The sequence below is a fragment of the Rhipicephalus microplus genome, chromosome 3, assembly GCF_043290135.1.
Source record: "Rhipicephalus microplus isolate Deutch F79 chromosome 3, USDA_Rmic, whole genome shotgun sequence".
In the NCBI taxonomy this organism is placed as follows: domain Eukaryota; kingdom Metazoa; phylum Arthropoda; class Arachnida; order Ixodida; family Ixodidae; genus Rhipicephalus; species Rhipicephalus microplus.
In genome coordinates this window covers 240282771-240307818 of record NC_134702.1, presented here as the reverse complement: position 1 = coordinate 240307818, position 25048 = coordinate 240282771, and the positions used below count along the sequence as shown (strand labels likewise).

The following is a 25048-nucleotide window of genomic DNA, read 5'->3' as shown; positions in this document are numbered from 1 at the left end:
GAAAGCCTGCTGCCAGTGATTTTGTCACCCGACGCCAATCAGCGCAGTCCTGAATTCTGCTGCACAGATGAATTTTCCTGGATTCGGTGGCCAGCTCAAGTTTCGGTTTCCGGTGCTTTGAACTACACAGTCAAATCGACAGCGACAGGCGAGGCCTCGAGATACGCCCCCCACGTTTACAGCGGCATTGGGCAGGGTTTCACCGCCAGCATGCGGCCACGGAATAATCTGCTCTTGTACGTTCTGCAGATTCTCGCCTTGTGCCTGGGGTTATCATCGGATGGATGGTCACCGGAAAGCCTGCTGCCAGTGATTTTGTCACCCGACGCCAATCAGCGCAGTCCTGAATTCTGCTGCACAGATGAATTTTCCTGGATTCGGTGGCCAGCTCAAGTTTCGGTTTCCGGTGCTTTGAACTACACAGTCAAATCGACAGCGACAGGCGAGGCCTCGAGATACGCCCCCCACGTTTACAGCGGCATTGGGCAGGGTTTCACCGCCAGCATGCGGCCACGGAATAATCTGCTCTTGTACGTTCTGCAGATTCTCGCCTTGTGCCTGGGGTTATCATCGGATGGATGGTCACCGGAAAGCCTGCTGCCAGTGATTTTGTCACCCGACGCCAATCAGCGCAGTCCTGAATTCTGCTGCACAGATGAATTTTCCTGGATTTGGTGGCCAGCTCAAGTTTCGGTTTCCGGTGCTTTGAACTACACAGTCAAATCGACAGCGACAGGCGAGGCCTCGAGATACGCCCCCCACGTTTACAGCGGCATTGGGCAGGGTTTCACCGCCAGCATGCGGCCACGGAATAATCTGCTCTTGTACGTTCTGCAGGTTAGTAAAAAACATTCCTATTCCAAATGCACCACGAGTTTCCGGTGCCTGGTGGTGTTGCCTTGCCCAAGAGCCTTTTGTGATGGAGTGGCCGAGTGCTTTGATGCTGCGTGTATGTTGGTATTGCTTCTGAGTGGGGACATTGAAATGAACCCGGGCCCTAATGATTCTGCAATGCAGGAGCTACTTAAAGGTCAAAAAGAAATACTTGAGGTGATGGGAACAATTAGAAAGAAGCTCGACGACTACATTGCTCTTACGGATCAGAGGTTAGACTCAATTGAAAGTGAATTAAAATGCCTTGCCGGTAAAAGTGTACAATTTGAACGTTATGAGAAAACAGTGGATCGAATATCGGCAGGCATTGTTGAGATGCAAGTGAAACTCGATGATCTTGAGAACAGAAGCAGACGTAATAATTTGGTTGTATATGGGTTGAAAGAAAGTACTGGTGAAACAACTGAATCACTTCGTAAAACTGTTCTTGACGATATTTTTACTGCTAAAATGGGTGTCACCTTAATGAGTGTTGAAAGAATTCACCGCATTGGAGCAAAGAAGCGGGGGAAGAACAGACCAGTCATTCTACGGCTTTACAACTTTCGAGAAAAGGCTGATCTCTACAAAAATGCACACAAATTGAAAGATTCTGGCTTATCAATCAGTGACGACTATTCCAAGCAGGTGCGCGAAAAAAGAAAGCACTTATGGGAATATGCAAAATCAAAAAAAGCAGATGGTCACACAGTGAAACTTTCTTTTGATAAGCTTATCATTGATGGTAGGACTTACACTTGGGATAGCGTTGCGCAAGATGTCACAAAAGTAAGACGTTCGTGACGCGATAACAAAGAAGTGAGACAAAAGCCCCAAGGTGCCCGAGATATTGCCCTTCTGATGATGAATTGCCGAAGTGTTAAGAATAAAGCTGATGAGCTGGGTGGCCTTATTGGGTCAGTGAACGCTGACTTAGTCATTGGGTCAGAATCTTGGCTTGACGAAGCAGTTTCGAACTCTGATATGTTTCCTTGCAATTTTCAAACATATCGAAAAGACCGGTCAAAGCATGGTGGTGGTGTTTTCATTCTTGTGAAGGATTCTTTGATGTCCGAAGAAATTTTTATTGATAACAATGAAACTGAATCTGTTTGGTGCCGAGTAGTGCAAAGTAATCGTTCTAGTTTCATTGTTGGTGCTTTCTATCGGCCTCCTGTCTTTGAACCGAATGTTATGCGTCAGCTGAGAAAAATTGCCTGCACATTTTCTAAAGAATGTGTCGTTCTTGCTGGTGACTTTAATTTACCGGATGCTGAGTGGAATAACGGTAATTGTGTCTTAAAGTCTCAGGCAGCGACATACTGTGAATTGAAAACGTTGACTGACGTGCTCGGCCTCATGCAGTATGTTTCCAGTCCTACGCGAGGTGACAACATTCTGGATTTGTTGTTTTGTAATACCCCTGATGTCATTAATGAAACACACGTTATTCCCGGTATTAGTGATCACAACGCCGTCTTTGCAAAGCTAACAAGATCTCGGGTAAATACAAAGAAATGCGAATCTAGGAGAATCTTCTTTTATAGTAAAGCAAACTATCAGCAAATATCAGCTGGTCTTGAGCAACAATTTCTGTCTTTTGAATGCAGTGCAGACGAAGCAACTGTTGAGCAGCTATGGCAAGTGTTTAAGGAACGCATTACTGGGCTCATTCGGCGTCACGTCCCGAGCGTCTCAAGCGATAAACTGAGTAAAATAAAGAAACCTTGGATTAAGGGGCATCTTATTCAGCTTATCAAAAAGCGCAAGAGGGCTTTTTCCCGATACTGCCAAAAAAAATCCCCTGAAAATTTTAATAAAATGAAAGATTTGACATCACTTTATAAAATGGAACTGAAAGAAGCCAAGAAAAAGTATTTTAAGAGTCTGGCCGCTGACTTTTCTAATAAGAAAAGGTTTTGGAAATATATGAGACGATGTGGTACTGAGAAGGTTAGCCCACCAAACCTACGTTACGGTGGCGAGATTGTAATTGAGGATCGAGATAAAGCCACACTTTTTAACGACTTCTTTAAATCGGTCTTCCGCCCACCTACACAAGTGATTGTCACGAATAAAAAAGAACAATATTTGCCTATGGGTGAGATAGAGCTTTCATTCAATGGCATAATGAAGTTGTTACAGCGCATTGACGAAGGTAAAGCAACTGGCCCAGATGGCATATCACCAAGAGTTTTAAAACTTTGCTCTGAGGCAGTGGCTCGTTACCTTTATGTTATCTATAAAAAATCACTCGATGAAGGCAAGCTTCCTGATGATTGGAAAATAGCTAATGTTGTGCCAGTTTTCAAAAGTGGTTCTAAATCAGACGTATCAAATTACAGACCAATTTCTTTGACGCCGATTTGTTGTAAAGTACTTGAACATGTTCTTTTTTCTGCTTTAATGAATCACCTGACTTCAATTAAATTTTTTAATCCTAAACAACACGGATTTAGACAGGGTTTTTCATGCACAACCCAATTAATTGAATTCTATCATGATATAGCATCAGTTTTAGATAATCGAGGACAGATTGATTGTTTATTTTTAGACTTCAGAAAGGCTTTCGATACGGTATCACACTCTATTCTGATTCAAAAACTGCAGAACTTGAACATTCATCAAACCATTTGCCGTTGGATTGCGGACTATTTAACTTCAAGAAAACAAAAGGTTGTGCTTGGTGGATCTTGTTCGTGTTTAGCTTCGGTGACATCAGGGGTACCTCAGGGTTCCGTACTCGGTCCGCTTCTCTTCCTTGTGTTTATTAATGATATTTCGGATACAATTAGGTGTCGTATCAGAATGTTTGCTGACGACTGTGTGTTGTATACTGAATTGACCGACCAAACGGATTCCACCCAGCTTCAGGATGACCTTAATCACGTGGAGGCATGGTGTAAAAATAATGACATGGTATTAAACACGAATAAATGTGTTCACGTCAGTTTCACCAAAAAGGTTAATAGATTTACAAATCAGTACATCTTAAACAATGAAGTTATTAGGTATGAACACAAATATAAGTATTTGGGTGTCACGCTTTCTGAGGATGGGGGATGGTCTGAGCACATTGGCAATGTTGTAAGTAGAGCGGGAAAAGCCCTAGGCTTTTTACAAAGAAATCTTAAACATGTAACCAAGGAGGTTAAACAGGCCGCATATTATGCCTATGTGAGACCAATACTAGAATACGCCTGTCCTGTGTGGGATCCGTTTAACAAAATACATATTCATGAATTAGAGCGCATTCAGTCGATGGCAGCAAGATTTGTTCTGGGAAAATATGGCCGAACTGAAAGCTCCCGTTGTATGAAAAGAGAACTTAATTGGCAATACTTACAAGATCGAAGACGTAATCTAAGATTAAAACTATTTTATTCGATATATAACAATAAAACGGGCATTAATGCTTCAGATTATTTAAAAAAAGCGTATTATCAATCCTCCCGTCATGATCACAAATTTAAAGTACGGCCATACAACCCCAGAACGGATCTTTTTAAGCATTCTTTTTTTCCGCAATCCATTGTTGAATGGAACACGTTACCAGCCGATGTAGTTGGCCGCAAGACTGCGGATTCATTTTATGAGGCTCTGTGCCCCCCGCAATAATGCCTAAGTGGCGCTGCGGGTTTTGTTTCAAATAAAAAAAATAAAATATCGTTGACCAAATAAAAAGAAATGATCCATTCATTCTGATTCCTTGCAAAAGAGGCACAACGAGATGCTGTAAGTCCAGCTTTATGTAGGCAGTAATTCAGATGCGGAATTCTGCATCGTAATCAGGTGATTGTAATTTCTAACTGCCGAGATACACTCCAATGTTTGTTCCAGCAAAATCTTAGATGTACGAAGTCTCTGACTTCATCCAATGATAATTTTTCTATTTCTTTGTGCAAACAAGCATTTCTATACCTGAGTGCTGTTACGTAGGCGAAATCAGGTAAAATAGGTAAGAGTGGTCCGCTTAAAGATGCTTTGGCTAAGGAGTCTGCCATCTCATTTGGATAAATCCCGCAGTGGCCAGGCATCCATAGCAAGTGAAATTTTTTCAGGTTCACGGGTAAAGAAATGCTAATCATACTCAATAATATCAAAGTTTTTGCTGTAGATAGTGCAGTGCATACTGAGAGAGAATCGGTAAGTATGACCGCTTCTGATATACTTGCAGGAAGTTGACGAAGCGCTAGAATTATACCAAATAATTCAGCGATGAATATAGGCATGTAATCTGGTAATCGAACTGAGAAAGACCAATCGAGAGAAGTAGAGAAGATGCCTATTCCAGCCTTTTCGTTCAATACAGATGCATCCGTTGCAATAATGTTGTTTATGGACAGATGAGTCAAGTAATCTCGTAATCGATTATTTAAATATCGAAGGGGCAGTTGTTCGCAATAGAGGGGAAAATGTCATCAAATTTAACTTCAAGTTTTGAATTAGACATCTTCGTTATGACAATCTGATAAATATTTACATTGAGAGGCTCTAGCAGCGCTTGGACGAACCTAATCTGAGGGGAGTGTAGTCTAGACCATTGTGTTCTAACGTATGCGGTTGGTTCTTGCATGAAAACGTAAGACACTTGTCGCAGAGGCGAATTGTATATTTTTTTGAAAGTTATAACTGTAAGTATTCTAAACCGAGTTAACAAAGGTGGAAGACGCGCTTCCACATACAAAACATTATTTGTCACAAATTTGGGGAGTCCGAGACACAAGCGCAAATCTTCTCTTTCTAATAATAATAATTGTCTCATCTTGTAAGCCACGCTGCCTGAAAATAATACGCAGCCGAATTTCAAAATAGGCCGCACGTACATCTTTTAAATCATTATCAATGAACTCATACGCAATCCTATTTTACTGTTTCCCAATTTGCGTAACCACCCCAAGGCACGTGACACTTTACAACCAACCTCCTCTATATGGTTTTCACAAATTAGCGTGCTATTATATACAATGCCTAGGTATTTCAGGAAATCGACCTGGGGAATGAGCTCGGTACGATACATCAGAGAAATGTTAACACGATCCTTAAAAGAGAATGGCAGAAGCGCACTTTTTTTTGACGTTCAATGACACATGAATATTGTCAAGGCATTCTTCTAGCATGTTAATGTAATTCTGTAATGCCTGATATAATGAGTGCAGATCACTGTTTGTTGCGAAAAAAGCAATATCGTCTGCATACACGTAAATTGGGATATCCTGATGGGTTGGAATGAATAGTAATATGTTGAATAACACCGTGGATAATACTGAGCCCTGGGGTACACCTCGTGTCTGCTTATATCTTTTATGAGAGCATCCATCCAAGAAGCAATAAAATTCTCTGTCTTTCACAAACACTGTAATCCATGCTGTTATATATTCTGGAAAGCGATAGTCTTGCACCTGCTGGATTAGGATAGGATACTCCACTTTGTCGTACGCTTTAGCTAAGTCTAGAGTGACTAGTGCACAGTATTCGCGGCGATGACGAGCCAGCTGTATGCGAATTTCCAAATCCATATTTGCACACCAAATGGAGTATCCCAAACTAAAGCCAATTCGTGTGGGGTTTACTATTGTATGTTCATTGATATAGTTTATTATACGGGCATTTAAGACTCTCTCTACAAGCTTGACCAGGTCAGATGTCAATGAAATAGGCCTTATTTTATCCAGAGTAAACTCCATTGCCTGTTTCTTAAGTATCGGAATTATTTTGGAAAGCTTCCAATCTGCCGGAATCCAAGAATTTTTCAGTGAATAAATAACTGTTTTACGAATTTCATGTGGGGATATTTAGTATAGCACTTTAATCATTGTAGAGGTCACCCCATCAAGTCTAGGAGCAGCGGGCGGTAAGCTCTTCAACACATCCGCCAGTTCACCTAAAGATACCTCCTGGAAATCACAATCCACCCTTAATTTCACCATGGACATTGGCGTAATTGTCGTAAACCTGGTTTGCAAGCCCTTGGCAATATTTTCTAAGAAATCAGAGAGTTCACGAGGAGACATAATGGTGGAATGAATGCTTTCTGCCTGTGGAATCATTTTTCTCGCGCGCAAAAACCTGAAAAGCATTTTCTTATTTTTAGACTTAGACAGATATATAAATATATCTATATCATACTCTTCTTTTGCTTTGCGCACTAAACGCTTAACATCAGCGGCCATGAATATAAAATCACTCCAATTTTCGGGGCATTGGTTAATTAACAACTTTTTCCAAGCCGCTCTTTGCTTTTTATACCCCTGACACATTTTAGATTCCACCACGTGGCTAAAAATCTCGCTGTGTTCGAGTTTAGAGTAAACGTTGAATTGTTTAATGATCCTTTCAACACCACACATAGACTCATAGCCCTAAGGTCTTCCTGCATTTCTTCGCGAAAAATTTACAATTTCTAATCTTTTTGTAATTTAGCATAATTTACGAATGAGCCAACTTTCCCTGCCAAACTAAACCCCGGGAACTTAGTTTCAAAAGTAATGCGAAGGTGGTCGCTGTTTGTAGCACAATCTAATATTTTCCTCGAGGATATGCTTAAAGTGGAGCTGGAAAATGCTAAATCATAGTTGATTTAGACTTGCCTCTTACAAACGTAGCAACGTGTGAGTTCAAGCAGGAAAAGTTATTATCAAGCATCCATTCCCACAAACGTCTTCCGCATACATCAGATTTGAAGCCCCAAGACACATGGTGTGAATAAAACACACATGGTGTTCAAAAAAAGAAGAAGGAAGAGGCGCGGGCACGAGCTAAAGTCATGGGCGCTGGCTCGCCCACTAGTTTCGTTGGCCATGGAGGTAGCCAGACGCTTGGGTCCGGGTCTATTCTTGGTTTCTCAAAGTGAGCTTGTGCATGTCTGCGATTACTCTCTGTTCTATTCAAGATTGAGCATCGAGATAGTATATTATTGTTTTTGAAAGAAGTAATGCAATGGGCACGGAACGAGATTGGGCTATGCCGATGTATGTATGCCTTTGTGAGAAAAAAAGACAGAGCAAAAAAGAAAACTAGACGATGAGCTCGTGTTTCTGGTGATCAGTTCACCTCGACGCCCCGTGCTCCGCTGGACGAAGATTGTGTTTTATTCGTAATCACGTGACAAAATATACCAGTAGAATATGTTTATTTCAATTTAAACATCACCCGCTGCGTAAATATTATCGAGGGCCTTGCCGTATGATATTTTGTTGAACTTCGGATTCATATGGGGGAAATATAGGCAGTGATTAGTAGAATAGCCTCAAAGTTATGGTGATGTGGGCGTAAAATTTCGCGAGCTTTTCAAATTTCCCTTATGCCTCTTTCGCTAGAACGGCTACGTCGAGCATACGGGTCCGGCTTGGAGAGCACAGTATACGAGACACCTCGGAGCGCCTGCCGCACGAGGATTACACCATTCGGCGAAAGATCGTCAATGAGGGCTTCAACAGGCTTACCTTCAGGAATGACATTGCACTGCTGGAGCTCTCGCACCCCGTCATCTTCCGCGAGCACATACTCCCAGTATGTCTTCCCAACAAGGGAGACAACTTCGCGGGAGGACTTGCCACCGTCGCCGGCTGGGGAAGGCTGAAGTACTGTAAGTGCCTATTTCATGCATTACTGGCAAAATGCTTCGCAAGAATCATGAACGTGTCAAAGCCCCTCGGGTTAGATGAGCTTGTGGTCATGCCCTGCCGTAGACAGTATACAGACACATTACACTGGGACCGGCTTGTTTACTCTGGTCCACTTCAACGAGTCCCCTGATAAGTAGAATAAGACTGTTTTGTAGTGAATATGTAGGACCTTGATGAGTTTTCAGAAGGATTACTTCGAACACTCCGCCCTGTGGCCTTCAATGGTTAAACTCATGCCAGTGGTGATGCACTGGGTGCTGCTGTAATGATAATACATCAGTATGCTAGGACACTATGTGGCCCTACACAAATAATTTATACGCCACGGAACCCGAAGCTATGCTTCGCTGGCGTCGATCAAAGTACCTAAGGACACGCAGCAGTGCGTTCAAGTTGACCTTGCTGACGACTGTACACAACACGTATACGGTCTTTTGGTGAGCTCACTGTATTAATTTCAATAATTATACTGACAACTAATTAGACCTATTTTTTATGTTCCGATATTCTATTTCATAAATATTTTATCGTGAACGGTTACTGCCTTTCCGAGTTTTGATTTTTTTTGGCGATTAATAATTTGTGAGCCGATGCTAAACTATCGGGTGAGTTAAGTGATATCATGTGGCTAGAAGCATGCGCCATGCTAAACAGCATTACACCTTATGTGCAGCAATATTGTCTAAGCTATTTCTTGAAATCACACATAGGGACTTGCACTACGTAGACGAGTGTGCTGTCAATACTTAAGTGGTTCCGACCCAGTAAACACCCTAGGCACAATTTTCAAAAGAGTTTAATGTCCACGACATTTTTTTTCACCGATGAATCAAGTGTGCACATAGTTATTGTATGTCACTTTAAAATATACTTGCCTAGGGTCTTGTACCAATACACAACAGATAAGCCAACCCTCTTCATCCAGCTCCTCCTTTTCAAGCGTCAAGCTACTCTCCGAGCGTCCTGCAAACAGTGGATGTGATGGTGATCGAGAATGAGGAGTGCCGGAAGTGGTACAGGGAAACAGGACGCAGTGAAAGGATCTACGACACAATGCTGTGTGCTGGATACAAGATGGGTGGCAAAGATTCCTGTCAGGTAAGAGCGTGTACATCGATGGCTCGACTAAGAGCACACTTTATTGGCCTGCAATTGTCGCAAAGTCCACAAACTGAACTACACTTATGCATGATACGGCAAAAGTTCAGACACTTCGGCGGCGGTTGACTCAAAGACTGAATAAACTAACTCGTCGTCAAAAGTTCGTAGTGCAGATATAACGCGACTGTACGATGTGATCATGCCACCACAAGAATTTTGGCAAGTAATTGTTTTAATAACAATATTATGCGGGGAAGAAAGCCGCCTTCGGCCGGTTTCGGCCTCCCGCTCGGCGTTTTCACTCTTGCTAAAAGCGAAAAGCGTACGCGTAGCGCTTCCTCTTGAGTACGCCCACTTTGGCAGCATAGCATCAGGGAAGCGATTACATCATCGGTGGGCAGGCAAAGACTGAGCAAGGCTTCTTATATATATCGCTCAAGTGAGTGTGCTTGATCAGACCTGTTACTAGGGGCTGGCGCGGTTAAAAAATGTGCTATTGCGCATGTTCCTTTGCCTTAGGGCTAAACTAGCTTCACACGTGTTGTTGTCGGGTGCTTTCGTTTTCGTGATACAGCTTGTCCTGGCAGTCTGAGATTCACTCCCAGCGCTCGTATTTCGAGCAATCTGGGATTCACGCAGAGGGCAGTTCAGAAAAACGACTATGTAGACTACGCGATTAAAACTGCATGACCGCAGGTCAAAGGCATCATTTAGAAGTACCAAACATCAATCGAAAAAATCTATGCTAGGTATTGTTGCGGAAGGCCTAAGTCATGGCTTGGACGAACTGAACTGGTCAAGAGCTATAGAATAACTCGGGAGAAATTTTTCGAAATTAATGTACTGCGTCAAGTGCGAGGCTGTATTATTTGCAAAATGTTTTATGCGAAGCCTTCTGAACGTATTAGCGAGCTTGTTTGGGATTTGTCAGAAAAAAGAAGAAAAACAAAAAAAGATCAGCCTGTTTGTTGGCTTTTTAAAGGCAGATTAGGGAGTTTTGTTGTGGTCTTTATGCGCAGTATAAATCATTTACGCTGCTCTCCAAGAAAAAATGATTTTCTTGGTGTTCTGCAGTTTATTGTACGAAGCATAAGCTCTTTAACAATGTTGTCCATTAAGTAGCTATTTTCATCAGATAATTTGAAGCGTACTGTCAATATATTAGAAACAAAACAGCGCAAAAGACGAGCCAAAAGAAAAAGGGGGACAGAGACAACCAAGCTTTTGTTTACTCTTTCTTGTGCTCCATCTTTCGCACTGTCTTGTTTTGATTATGTCGTAACAACACGCCCAAGGATCAATTCAGATGCCAACAAGGCTGCAAGGCTGGGCAGTATCGAAGATAATGAATCTCAAATACTATTTCAGATATTTTGTGTATCTTTTATCTATGTTGCGATACGCTTCGTAAGACGAGTATCTGAATGTATTTTCGTGACATTCGATCATGTATCTTGCATGTTAGGTACAGGCTACTGCGGCCACAACGCATCCGTACAGAACATTACTCGCTGACTGAACTGAGCTTCTCTGGCTGGTAATGGTGCCACTTAGTTACCTGATAAAGTCGAAGGCTGGTGACATAATCTTGTCTTTACACCCTACTCGACCAGTGAGGGCAGTCGATGAGGTGTGTGCGTCCCCTTTGGCGCAGCAAAGCAACATGACACAGCTCGCGCAGTCTCGGCAGAAAGTACGTTCGCATATTTGCCCACGTGGTTTTTGTTTTCTTCATTTTTAATGTAGTTTTTTTTGTCGGAGCCATAGCGCTTTCACTTAGCGACTTGATAGCGGTGTGTACCACAACGCGTGCGGCGTTCGCCATACCAATTCTGATGTGACTCACCTGCATGGAACCACCGGTACCAATATTATTTGTAGTAAAACAAGCGATAACCTACCAGACGTTATCTTGGCGTACCACGTCGCTTTCTCCGAATTTGATTTCACTCTTTCTAACCAAAGAAATCTTCAAAATATGATATGACAGTTAGCACAAGCGCTTTCTCAGTTGCCCCTTCTCTTGCATTTCATACACTACCTGGAGTGCTGAACTATGTTTTTTTTATTTGGTGAATGCTATTTTTGTTTTATAAATTGAATTCACTCTCTATTTTATATTCACTCTACCTAACTCTTCCACTAAGGCGATACAGAAAACAGTGATGTCGTGGTGGGGTCGTCCATTCAGTACACAGCACGAAACATTCGGCTTGCTGCTTGGCGAAATTGGACGACAGAGTGTGCAATAGAAAAATGAGAATGATCAAAAGCCAACTTAAACGTGTATTGACACGAAATTTCGCGGCCGATATAGCTTTCAGGGTCATTCCTGTAAACTTGAGTATACCTTCGGCAAAATATCAGCTGCGAACAAAGCATGGAAGGTATTTTGAAGTAATGTTAAAGTTTGAGTTAGCGCTTGACTCCATCGTGCCATTGACACTCTCGAAGGGGACCTTTTAGTGACCCCCAAATTCCCAAACGTCACCACGCTGCAGTCAATAAAGCAAGTATGATGACGCGTTAGCCACCATTCTTGTTCTGCGGCGGTTTTTCCCGTATAGCTGGGTGGCTGGTTACAAGTGCGTGGCCATGGCGCACGCTTTCAAAGTTTTGCCTTTAGCAACATTGCAGTTCTGTTTCTTATTCGAAAGTAATTTTTAATGTGGACCGCACGGAAGCGTGTCACAGTTATGTGCCCTCATGTTCTCCAGATATCCACACACTAGGTGACGATAACGATAGTTGCACCCGGCGGGTTCTTCATTTTGGAGCTCTCTCAAACTGAAACTGAGGGCGGTAGATAATTAGGGGCCTGTAATTAGTTATCTGTCGTGCACTGCAGCCAACAATATGTCGTGTTAAGACTGACAGGCCCCCAGCTATACATTGCAGCAGGAAAACGCGAGGCCAACGTTGTGTAGCAGTACCCCTTTAGAGATGATGAGAAGGTGATTCATGAAACATTGTTATAACAAATGATTCCATTTTACTATTTTCTTATGAAAGTCCAACAAGGCCTTTCAGGATTTTTTCCATATAGGTGCACGGAATTCTTTTTTGTCAACCTAACAAGTTGACAAAACCTCTTGCCTAATTGTCATATCTATTAGGAGTGCCACCTATATCATGTGTCTGAACTTATTCATGAATGCGTGACACTCAGCAGACTTAATATTTTTGTATTAGTTATTTTAAGTCTCCTTTTATTTTACTGCCACTAATTCTTAGCTAATTGTATCAACGTGCGGCAATAGCGTAATAGCGGTGTTGTCTTTCGACAATTTGTGCAAGTAAACTGCCACGCGCTCTTACGTTTCTCACTTTTTGTGTGATCGGCTATAAACCACAAAAAATGATTACCGTTTAGCGCAAACTGCCTGTAAATGTTCCGTAAACTCTGATATTACCTCATACTGCTGTGCTACAATTACGCGCACACGTTGCTGTGGATGCCACATGTTGACGGAGCCGAAATGATAGAGACCCATCTATACTTAGATTTGATTGCGCGTTTGAGAACACCACATGGTCAAAACTTCCCGAGCTCTCCATGTCTGCATCCCTCTATATCAAATCGTGGTGTTATGGCTGAAGAATTGAAGAATTACTATTTATATTACGCAGAGTAGGCGCATATTCTTGTTAATTCGTGAGTGAGCAGCAGCGTTAATGCTGCAAACTGCGATCATTGATGTATAAAAGTAGCCGATAACCAGATTGCCAAAGGCCGGTAAAACTCATTGCGGCACTCAGAGTGGAGCAAGCTGTGCTAGTGGTTGGAGTTTCTTAGTTTTCTGCTCACGAGTTAGCCCAATAAATAGCTTCATCTCTACCAAAGTGAATGTTGCTTTAGTCACCACCACATGACAATACAATATATCCAAGGTGTTTCTGGGGTGCACATCTCCTCTCACTGAAGTAACTTCAGTTTCACTTCATGTAGTACATAGATAACAAACTGTTTACACCAGCCACCAGATAAATATGAATCATAGTAGCAGCTTTATGTGTTCTATGCTTTCGCATCCTACAAGGCGCAGTCTGTCACAAAAATGTCGCTCCCTGCGTTGTTGCTGCTGTTCACCGGTGGTTCGGTATTGCTAAAAAGTCGTTTGTAGACAAAGTAAAACTGTACGCCTGTACTTAAACCAGCGAGTGAAGGCTTATCATCGAAGCCCGTGAGGTTCGATAGCAACCCGCTAGCTGGTCGGCAAGCTAAGTAGCGACTCTCATCAATTACAGAAATTACAAGCAGGAATCAGTGTCAGCGAAGTGTCTACAGAGCTGTCCTGTGCTCAAAAAAGCCCTATTTAGTTCTTCGGCATTAAACAAGTTTACTTTCACAAAGAAGGTCAATGCTTTTTTTGGTACAAAATATAACTAAAATGAATGTCGCCACAGTCATGAAATCTTCGAATAAACCTTTTGTGCATAGGCCCTTGCTTTTATATTACGGAGGTACGTAACAACAAATTCGCGAGTGTAAAAAAGTATCTGAAGGTACAAATGGCCAGTATTGTACCGGATTTTCATGGTAGTATCTTGAATCTGTTATCGGTATATATCTCCACTACCTTTTGTTTCAGTATGTTGTGCAGCATCGCATTACAATTTCACAGCATATTTGTTCAGCCCTGGCTGTCAACAAACCTCCCACATACTGACAAATTTGGCTGTATGGGTTGTCACTGGAGTATATTGAAAGATGCGCTTCATGATGGTTTTGCTTTTGAGCATACATTATCCTCCATTTATTATTTCACAAATACGTGCACGAATCAAGGTCATTGCACTTAACATAGCAAACATCTGCATTCACGTCTTAAACTCTGGATAAACATCTTTAGGTCACGCGCATCTACAGTAAAACATACATTTTTCTCACATCTGTCTTTTTCCACGTCATACGTTTATGTAACAACCTTCCAGATGACACTGTAGTCGAACGCAGTATACAAAAATTCCGGCATCTGCTAAGCACCCATTTCCTGGATTAACTGCTCGAGTTATTAACGTCAAGTTCTGTACTGGCACGTTTAAAGATTGCTATTTCCTTGGCTAATTTTTTTCTCTCTTCATTTATTTTCCTTAATTTAAGCGATTTGCAGCAGCTTTGAATGCTAACATGCCATCCAATTCTGTGTGCAATTTTGAGCAATGTTTTCTTTTCACTTGAATAACTGAGCGTCTTCCAAAAAATTGTGTTTAGTTTTCTAGTTTATTTTACGTCATCAGATCACATGTGTCATCATCTGAGTTTTGTTGGCATTGTATTTATTTTTTAATCACTTGAAATTTTAGCAACTGTATTGTCGTCGACAGTCTCTTTTTTGTGTTATTGTTTCTAAGTTGTGCATAGCCATGTGTATATTCTTTTGATGCTTCCCTCACACAATATCTTTTTGGGCGTTTGAAGTATTTAGAATAATTATTGAATAAATAAATAAATAGGTTACAACAGAAACAGTGGTTTCATGCATTCTCTTCCACTTGTTCGCACTAGACATATTTGCGCATTATGCTATTTTCAAAGCTTTCAAAGGTGGCAGAATTACGCTGCGCAAACTTACAGGGGGCGCTCATTGACCACCTTCCATACGAACTTTTCAGAAACTCCCCAATATGATAAAAATGCCCAAACGAGAAACAAAAATGCTTTACCTTGCTTACCAGATGAAAGTTTAGTTTGGGAGCAATCCATGTAATTCCCTTAGTAGTTACATGCAAGAAATCTACGAATGACAACATTGGCAATTTCATATTTATTTGAAGTGGGTACAGTACTTGAAATGTTAACCATATGGGCTTTATGGCGTTACATATGGGAGTGGTAGTTACAGATATCCTTATATATACGCAACATATTGCGGTTTCCTTTCATCCCCAAAAAATTGTTTCAACGCAAGTAATGCCATAGATGTAGCTTATCGAAACTAGTTATTTTTTACAGTGAAAGCTTTTTTGATCAAAGATGAGTTTAACTTCTTCACGACCTTGGTTCCAACACAAGGTTCCATGCCTAATGAATTATTAAAGAAAGTTGGCGTATTGATTAGTCACTTCTTTTTTTATGATGATAATCGATGCGCAATCAACAGTGCTGTAACGTACATATACTTGACTAATATTTAAAACTCTTTGTAAGGTGGTGACATTGCCTAAACATTTTATGGTGATGTGCTAGATAATGCCCGAAGAGTTTGTCTAAAGTGACCAGATGTCCCCGTTCAGGTGTGACATATCCCGGTTTTGCGGTAAGGGTCCCACTGTCCGGCGAACCTGCTTGCGGGACGATGTTTTGTCCCGCTTTCAGGCGTTAGCTGACTCGCAGTCGTGGTTAGCTTGACTGGCCCGCATATTCATTTGCTTTGTAATTCTATATAGATAACAGTAATGATGATGGTGATGATTAAGATGATGATTATGCCTCCACTATGGCTCTTGGCCACTCAGGAGTATTGGCCAAGAATTAAGGATATGAAATTTAAGGCCTTTCAAATGATACGTTCTCCTAACAGAAGGAGGATAAAGCACGCGTAAATACAAAAAGAGTGCAACAATTTTTTTTTGCCAATTTAACCAGATGGCTATGATCTGCTCTTTCCCTTTTTCTTTCTATCTGATATTTAGCACGAAAGTGTTTTGAAATTGTTTTATGCCAGGGTCCACCAATACTACAGTGGCGTACTTCCATCACAGTGATGACGTGGTAAAAGGTACGCACGACATGAAAGAAAAAAAAAAGTTTCATCAACGAGAGTCGAACTGCGACAGGGAGGCAGCTAGGGCACGCTGTAGCCGCTGCACCAAGGCCACATACTCTGGAAGTCTTTCAAACGTGCTCTTTCAATCTATTGCGGTTTTTTCTTGGTGCTCTTGGTCAAGTGAAGTGGTGCATTGTGAACACTGTTGTTACAGACTTTCGAGGAAAATTCCCCAAACAAGAAGTAAAAAGTCAACAAATGTCACCATTTTCTTCGAGTTGCACCAAAAAAGTTACCACTCTACATGCGCGGCGTGCCTTTTTTTAAATGTTGCCAATTACGTAAAGACCCGTAGAGTACAGCACCTACAGTACCATCCATACCTCATTAATTATACTGACGTTTACCAATGCTAGTCGCATCACCCGCTTAACCATAAGAGGGCTTAGCGGGTTTCGAATCACATCATCCGATTCACAATCAGAGCGCTATGCACGCACCAGCAGCGTCCCTAAATGCTGCCACCTCATAAAGTTTGTGATGGCTTCAGCTGTCACGAGTACAGGGCGAGCCAGTCGCCAGAACAAGAGCGAAACGGCATGCGTAGCTTTCCTGCAGATTAAAAGAATGTCATTGCAGTGGAATCATGTGTCCGATAATCGAGCAACCTAATTACAAAAAAGTTGAAATAAATTTGAAAGTACTGCGTAACCGTCGTAATGCCTGCGCCACGCTTTCTGTGCGGTCATGCTTACGCTGCACATTCTGCTCAGTGCACTTTCTGAAGGCTGCCAAAAAGTCCACTTTTTGACCGGTGCGAAAAATATGTCCACAAATTAAAACTCTGAATACTAAATGAGCGCGTACTACAGCAACGAAGAAGTTGGCAAGCTATTCAGGACCATTGGAGCTGTGGTCGGAACTCTCGGCTTGACCGTCACCTAGCCCCTTCAGAAACGAAAATGTTCTAAAGAATCTTAAAAGCAATTCAAAAATTTGGCATGGCGCCACCGCCTCGTGGCACGCAAAGCAGTCTGCTGACTGAAATTTTGCAAACGGGTTGCTGGCGGACGCACCAGGGTCCTAGTACTGCCAGGATCCAGGTGAATTCAGGAGATATACTCGAGAAACTGAACTGACGTACTGAATTGCTCAAAAAGCGCGCCTTCTACAAGTGGGTCTAACACTAAAAAAAACTGGAAAAAGTGTTGTCGCCCATCCGTTTTACATACACTGAGTATAGAATGCACAACTCAACTGAAATTTAAGCAGATGATTGCCTAAAATTCGCCACGCTGCCAATCATACCTTTACGTCGCCCCGGACCTCTCGAATTCACAAAATTAGCAAAAAGTAGGCAACAGTGGCAACCTTGATTGCGATTGCGATATCAGACTTCTGTTTTTGAACGGGTCGTTTTTTCGCGTCCCTCCCATTTGACGCTTTCTCAATAGAAGTGTAATTTGGTCGATGCATTAAGACAACGACACATGGCCCTATTATCGTAGCGTGAGGCTCGCTCATAGCACCCAATCATACAAAAATATATCTGTGTAGCTTGGCTGTAATACCATGTTCTCCACTTATGCTCGCCTCACGAAAAATCACGGCCGGCCCACCGCGTCGGCAATTCAGGGGCTTCACGTCTACACGGGGCTAATTGCGTTCCTCTCTAGTCGGGAATTAGCGTTCAATACTTGAAGATGCCGTGAGTAGGCGATATTTGTCCAAGGCTGGTATCCATTCAGTGACTGCTCTCCACGCTGTCACACCTTTTTCTTGATTACCACTCTTACTTCGCGCCTTTTGGACTAGTACCTTGGAATACCAGTTAGGAGTGGTTGCAAGTTATGAAGGTTTTTTTGGAGAATATGACAACATAAGATAGATAGATAGATAGATAGATAGATAGATAGATAGATAGATAGATAGATAGATAGATAGATAGATAGATAGATAGATAGATAGATAGATAGATAGATAGATAGATAGATAGATAGATAGATAGATAGATAGATAGATAGATAGATAGATAGATAGATAGATAGATAGATATATTTTTATTTATTCATACTGTCTAATTCATAAACTCGAACTAACCTTGGGGAAAGGGCCCATTGTCGATCGGATAAAAGATTATCTTAGTGACCGCACCCAGTTTGTAGAAGTCAGCCGGCAACATTCCCATAAATCTAGCGTAAGATCGTGGATAGCTTGGTTAACCTCCCTGCCTTCCCTTGAATCTTTATCTCTCTAGCGTAAGATCCGGAGTTCCACAAGGAAGCGTTCTGGCTCCAATTTTATTTCTTATACACATTAATGATCTGCCTTGTAATATTTCTGCCAGCGTCAGACGATAGATAGATAGATAGATAGATAGATAGATAGATAGATAGATAGATAGATAGATAGATAGATAGATAGATAGATAGATAGATAGATAGATAGATAGATAGATAGATAGATAGATAGATAGATAGATAGATAGATAGATAGATAGATAGATAGATAGATAGATAGATAGATAGATAGATAGATAGATAGATAGTGCAGCGTCATCTTCGTTATAATGTATGAATTTTTGAGCAACCGCGCCATGCCTCTTGCGCAGATCACGCGGAGCTCGAGGCGCTAGCTAGAACAGCTCACGCACCCGGCAGTCTGGACGCTACAGCCGCCGACGCCACTTGCTGCCTTCTCAATAAAGTGGGGAGAGAACGGCGTGGGCACGTCAGTAACAATCATGTATTTTGTCTCTCACTACAGGTAGACAGGATCAATGTTGCTGATTGTTCGCAAAGAGATGCTTTGCATTTCTTGGCGAACAACCTACTCAACTTATGCAGCCTAGGCAACCTGTGCATGACATTATGAGACAGAGTTTTTTAAATGAAGGTAGAAAGCGACAAACTATACGGACGATGCGTGCCTACTGGTCAATGCTGTTGCTTATTTTGTATTAGATGAGCGGCCAAGCGGCTGTGTGTGTTGTCCACGTTGTCTACCTTGATGGAAACTCTCTATTGTTATGTACATTGTTGTGAAATGCTCCTGTCCGGTCGTAGCCTTCAATACCAATAAAGAAATAAAACGCGCATCATAAATCATGACCTCGCTCATTGAAGTCGTGTATACAGACGCTGAATTTTCCCTACCTTTCTCTATTCACTCAAACAGGGTGACTCGGGTGGCCCGCTGACGTTCAAGAGGAATGACCGCGTCTACCTCATCGGTGTTGTCTCGTGGGGAGTCAAGTGCGCAATGCCTTTCCTACCTGGGGTCTACACACGAGTGTCTGAGTTCGTCGACTGGATGCGAATATACGTCACATGACTACGTCTCTGCACGAAAATGAATGTCTCGCCACTTGGGAAAGCAATAAGTTTAATGCAAAATTTCATCCGCGCGTGAAAGAAGCTGCGTTTTGATGAATGAAACCTAAATTCCCGGCATCAAACTGGCTGGTCATTCTGCTAATAGCTTGTTGTTGCACAACTGAGTTTTAAGTTTATTAAGATTATTTGCCTTATATATGGCACTGTCACTGATACGTATTACATTCAAACATTGTTAAATTATGAGCAATATCGATAAGATTTTTAAATGCCAATATATGTTGATTGTGATGTACAGCATGATAAAAAATAATGCCTTCATAAAAATGCGATAAATAGCTCAAGAAAACGCAATTGTGAATAATGAAGGCAATAAACTAAAAAAAAACTGATGATACAACTATACTTATATACAGAAAACTTAAGAATAGAAAAGAAAAGAGCTCAGAATTTATTGAGCGTCCATGAAATTTTTCTACAGTGCTGTGAACGAATCGCAAGTTGTTGATGCCATATATGTATAGATCTGTCTCTAAAAAACGCCAAAATTTTTGAGCTTGTTCGTGCAGAGCAATCTGATGGTACACTTCTAGCGCACAACATTTTTTGCCAACTATTATCTATTAGTATTTTTTTTTCTTCTCACGACGTTTCTTTCCACCAGGTGTGTTCAAACATCTGTTGCATGGATCGCAAGCCACCTGAAGACCTCTCGCTATGGCTGCCTGGCTGGCAAACAACTGTCTCAATTACATGTACTCTTCTTTTTTAAATGGGAAGCATTTCTTAGCGAACTTTGGCAACTTTGCGCGTATCTATCTATCTAGCCGCTTACCACTTTTAGCTCTCCTGGGCGTTTCGATAACGGTATCGATACGAAACTTTGTAAGGCAGAACATTACTGTACGAAGAACATATTTGACTAGACATAACATGAAAATCATGGCATCGATGTCATGAATGTCTTGAATTACATTTCATGGTCCTGCAGCTCTTGCGGTGGTTTAGTACACATGGTATGTTGCAAAACTGGTATGGCATGACACTATTGCATGGCGAACACAAGCGAAAAACCCTAACATGAAAATCATGGCATGTATGACATGTAACAACATGACTACATGACAAGCTCATGATGCGCTCGCGGGCGTTTGGCTAGCGTCACATATACCAAAATTTGTATTACGTTGCGTAAATGGATGACGGAGGTATGTCACTGGTGCGAACATGATAATCATAAGATGCGTGTCATGTAACAACATGACTACATGCCACGCTCATCATGCGCTGGTGGCCGTTTCGCTAGCCACACTTACACCAAATTTTGTATTATGGGACGTCACTGAATGACGAAGGTATAATACTGGTGCAAACATGATAAACATGAGATGCGTGTCATGTAACAACACGGCTACATGCTACGCTCATGATGCACTCCCGGCCGTTTTGATAGCTTCACATCCACCAAACTCGTTATTAGGCGACGCCAATGGACGACATGATAATGAAACTTACGAACAGGAGAATCACGACAAGCTTTTTATGTAACAACATGACTACATGCCACACTCATGATGCGCTCGAGGCCGTTTCGCAAGCTTCACATATGCCAAATTTGGTATTACGTGACGCCAATTGATGACGAAGGTCATCTGGGGCAAACATATTAATCATAAGATGCGTGTAATGTGACAATATGACTACATGCCACAGTCAGGGCGCCAATACACTTCGACGTGACACGGCGCGCGTGTGCGCCAGCGTTAATTTTGTCACGTCGCGCCGGCGTTGCCACGCCAGATGCCGGTCGTGCCGTATACTCGCAGGCGCGCGCCGCGCTGATTTGCTTTGACACATGCGTGTTTCAGTGTGTCCGGCGTCCCTCCGCCACGAAAAGAGGGAGACGCAGTTTTGTCTGAGTAATGCATCGGCGCGAGATGCAGCACGTCACATTTCGCGCTGGTTGCCATCGGGCCATGCCGACGAACCCTGGTCGCGCCGGTCACGCCTGGCATCAGACTATGGAGTGCTCGCGTTTTGCCAATGCAGCGCCACTCTGCCCAGCTTGGGCGCACGTCAACGCTACAATGGAGTATATTGGGCCCTTCATGATGCGCTCGCGGCCGTTTTGCTAGCTCCTCATGTACTAAATTTGGCGTTACGGGACTGCAATGGATGACGAAAGTATATGACTGGTGCAAACATGGTAATCCTGAGGCGCGTGTCATGTAAGAACAATACAACATATTACACCGATAGCGTGCTCACGATGGTTTCGCTAGCTCCACATATACTAAAGTTGGTTTCACGAGATATGAATAGATGATGAAGGTAAACGACACATCCAAACATAATAATCATGACACGCAAGTCATGTACGGCATCTTTTACTTGAACCTGCTAACGTTGTGCTGATATAAAGTGACATATTAACATTTCTATTTAGTGCTTCACAAATTATCAGCTCCCACCGTACGTGGGATCTGCCAATTTTTTTAGTGCATATGTGAGTCTTTAACTCGCAATGAATAGCTGTGCGCATCAGAAATAAACATGGTGAGCAATGCCAGAGGTAAGCTTTCCCTTAGACTATCTTCCGTTTAACCAATGATTTCTCAATAGCGCAAGGATGTCAAAGACCACGTTATTCACCACGAGATAGGACTATACTTAGAGTTTGGGTGCCTCTTCTTGCGCAGTACCGAACTGCCAGTCCATCCTAAATCACGATACATTGAAGTGAAAAGAAGGAAAACTTACCTAACCCTTCACAAAATACAGGACCCATCCCCTCTTTCTAACTTTAATTTTTTTTCACCATCGCGGCCCTGGCGAGACTTCATTTCATTACTTTGGCTTCCTATTCAAAATGACTGTGAGACTCATGAATGCTTTACGTCGTTACATCGGTTGTCCTGCATGGAGGTGCAGATGACATGCGTTTGTTGCGCTTGAGCTGTTGTCTATCCTGTTTGCCAACTTGGAAGAAGAAACCACCTTCGGCCTTTTCGTTTATTGATCTTGGGAGAAGAGTAACGGCTCATCGCAGGTACTTACTGGCAAATGAAACTAGCGTTATTTTCCTTTTTTTCTTTTTTTGAGAACAGTTATCTTGTACTAATTGGCTATAGGCGGCAATAAAATTATCTGCGCTAAGACAGCCTTTGCTGGCGGTAAAGAAAACAGCGCAACAATTACTCAACAGTGTGCGCCTTCATAGAAGACTCTCGATTGGGTCCTTGTGTTTGTGTAACTTGGTGTAATGAATGTATCATTGTTGCACTTTTTAACCTGTTGTTCACTAAGCAGCGAATGAGCGGTTCAAAAATGTCTAGCCGAGCATAGCTCCATGCTTTCGCTCACTCCCATCTGGATTGTGCGAAAAGCAATGCTTTGCTTCTTTCAGGCTTGTGCAATATAGCTTAAGGCAGGAAGGAGGAGCATTACTCTACTCTTAAGGACATCGTCAATATTTAGGTAAGCAGCTATTTCAATTGCTTCTCATTTTAAGGCTGTGCAAAACAATTTGTTTAAATAGAAGAAAATTTACTGCGAACAAGCAGCAGTACCAGTAAAGCTCGCGATACCTTGCCTAGTGCAAGTTTGCTATGGTCTTGAAATTACTCGCAAAACACGGATACGAATAATACAAAAAATATCACATATTATAAGACAAACACAGAAGGAAAAACCCAAGTTTGCCATTAGGGTTAACTTCAAACTGGCACAATTTTCTCCTCTCTGCATCTTCTACATTAGCATACATCACTAAAAAATTAATTGGTAATAATAATGCTGCTTTTCATCATGATATTGTTACGACATACGTAACAGTTTTGGGGGCGAGATGAATCAAGTCGCTTCAATTTAATCAGCGCTGTGTGGCACGGGGTTCGCAGCAATGTGGCAATTGAAGGCGGGGACACAGGTGGAGCGATTCATAAGTGCAGATTTGGCAGAAACAAAATCTATGATGTTGATATATGGGGTGTAACGTCCCAAAATCAATATGATTATGAGAGACACTGTATGACTATGAGAGTGGAGGGCCCTGAAAGGTTCGACCCCCAGGGGTCGTTTGACGTGCACCCAAATATGAGCACACGGGCCTACAGGATTTCCGCCCCGATCGAAATTGCAGCCGCAACAGCTAAGATTCGATTCTGCGACCTGAGCGCCAAAATCCGGTAAAAGTATGAGGTCGTGGGGGCATGTGGCAAGAATAGAAAACATGCCGACCACATGATGACCTGCAACGTTAAGTTGTGCAGTACACATCCTCACGATAGGAACTGTGCCTCCGTCAGTGACTTGTACCACACTGGTCAAAAGTCACGTAAAGATCTCCATCCTGCGACAAGAAAAATCTGCGCTCTTAACAAACGTGAGTGACAGTGTCGACGAAAACTTGGACAGGAGTGCCATCAGCATGCACTTAAAGGGTGTTCCGTTGTGAACGTAAAAAAAAGAAACTTTTCAGCCCCACCGCGGTCGTCTATAGTAGCTAAGGTTGCTATAGTAGCTATAGTAGCTAAGGCTGCTTACCTGCAGGTTGCGGCCGCACATCGAATCACGGCTTCGGTGGCTGCATTTTCGATGGAGGCAGAAATGCTGCAGGCCCTTGTGCTCAGATTTGGATGGCCGTTAAAGTGCCCCAGGTTGTCCGAATTTCCGGAGCCCTCTACAACGGCATCTCTCATAACTAGGTTGTGGTTTTTGACCATTCAACCCCCACATAAATGAAAAGAGGACTTTTAGGTAAGGTCAAAGGTGCAGCTCGAGAGACTTTGATGCTGTATGGGGTAGTTTTTAGGGGCGATTTTGGTGCGTGGGATGTGCTCTCATCTCAAGTTGAGAAAAACACGAGCCGAACAAGAATGGAGCTGGCCTGTTCATTTCCAACCAGACTTTATTATATGAAAGGGTACTTGTATAACGTAAACAGTCTAGTAATGAATTCGGTCTGCAGTTTCAACGCTAAACATTTCTACTGACTTGCTTAAAATAATTTAGTTTTGCGTCAGCAAGAACCCTCAACTGTCTTATGAGAGCAATATGCACGTGTTATTAACCTAACATAATTCAATTATTAATATTTATTATTACTTACCAGTGGAATTTTATTATTTATTCAAGCAGAATGACTTTATTTATTCATCAAGGGTAAGCCTGCTCATGATACCGCGAATGATATAGTCGCCAACGAATTGGGCAATAACAGTAAACGACAAGGCTACTTTGGCTACATCTATCTTCAGTTCTGGCGCCTTTTCAACTACCCGCAACGGACGCCCTGCAAGGACCCCTACAATTTCTCCTCCATCGTAATGTAACAGCCACGGCAGAAATGATATATACGAATATATAATCGTCAATCTATCGGAGCACAAAATTGTCTATT

At 42.2% G+C, this 25048-nt stretch overlaps 1 protein-coding gene across 2 annotated transcripts in view; it reads left to right on the top strand.

The window, feature by feature from the left end:
- LOC142804181 (trypsin-1-like) overlaps positions 1-20039 on the top strand; it is a 71729-nt gene extending 51690 nt beyond the window's left edge. Inside the window, exons 6-8 of one of the 2 annotated variants that reach the window (XM_075890848.1) lie at positions 8193-8461; positions 9442-9599; positions 19490-20039. In XM_075890848.1, coding sequence (XP_075746963.1) covers positions 8193-8461; positions 9442-9599; positions 19490-19645 — 583 coding nt within the window. In that variant the 3' untranslated portion in view covers positions 19646-20039. Of the gene's footprint in view, positions 1-8192; positions 8462-9426; positions 9600-19489 lie in introns of both variants that reach the window. The other variant, XM_075890847.1, reaches the window with a different exon arrangement.
- The last annotated feature ends 5009 nt before the right edge of the window (positions 20040-25048 follow it).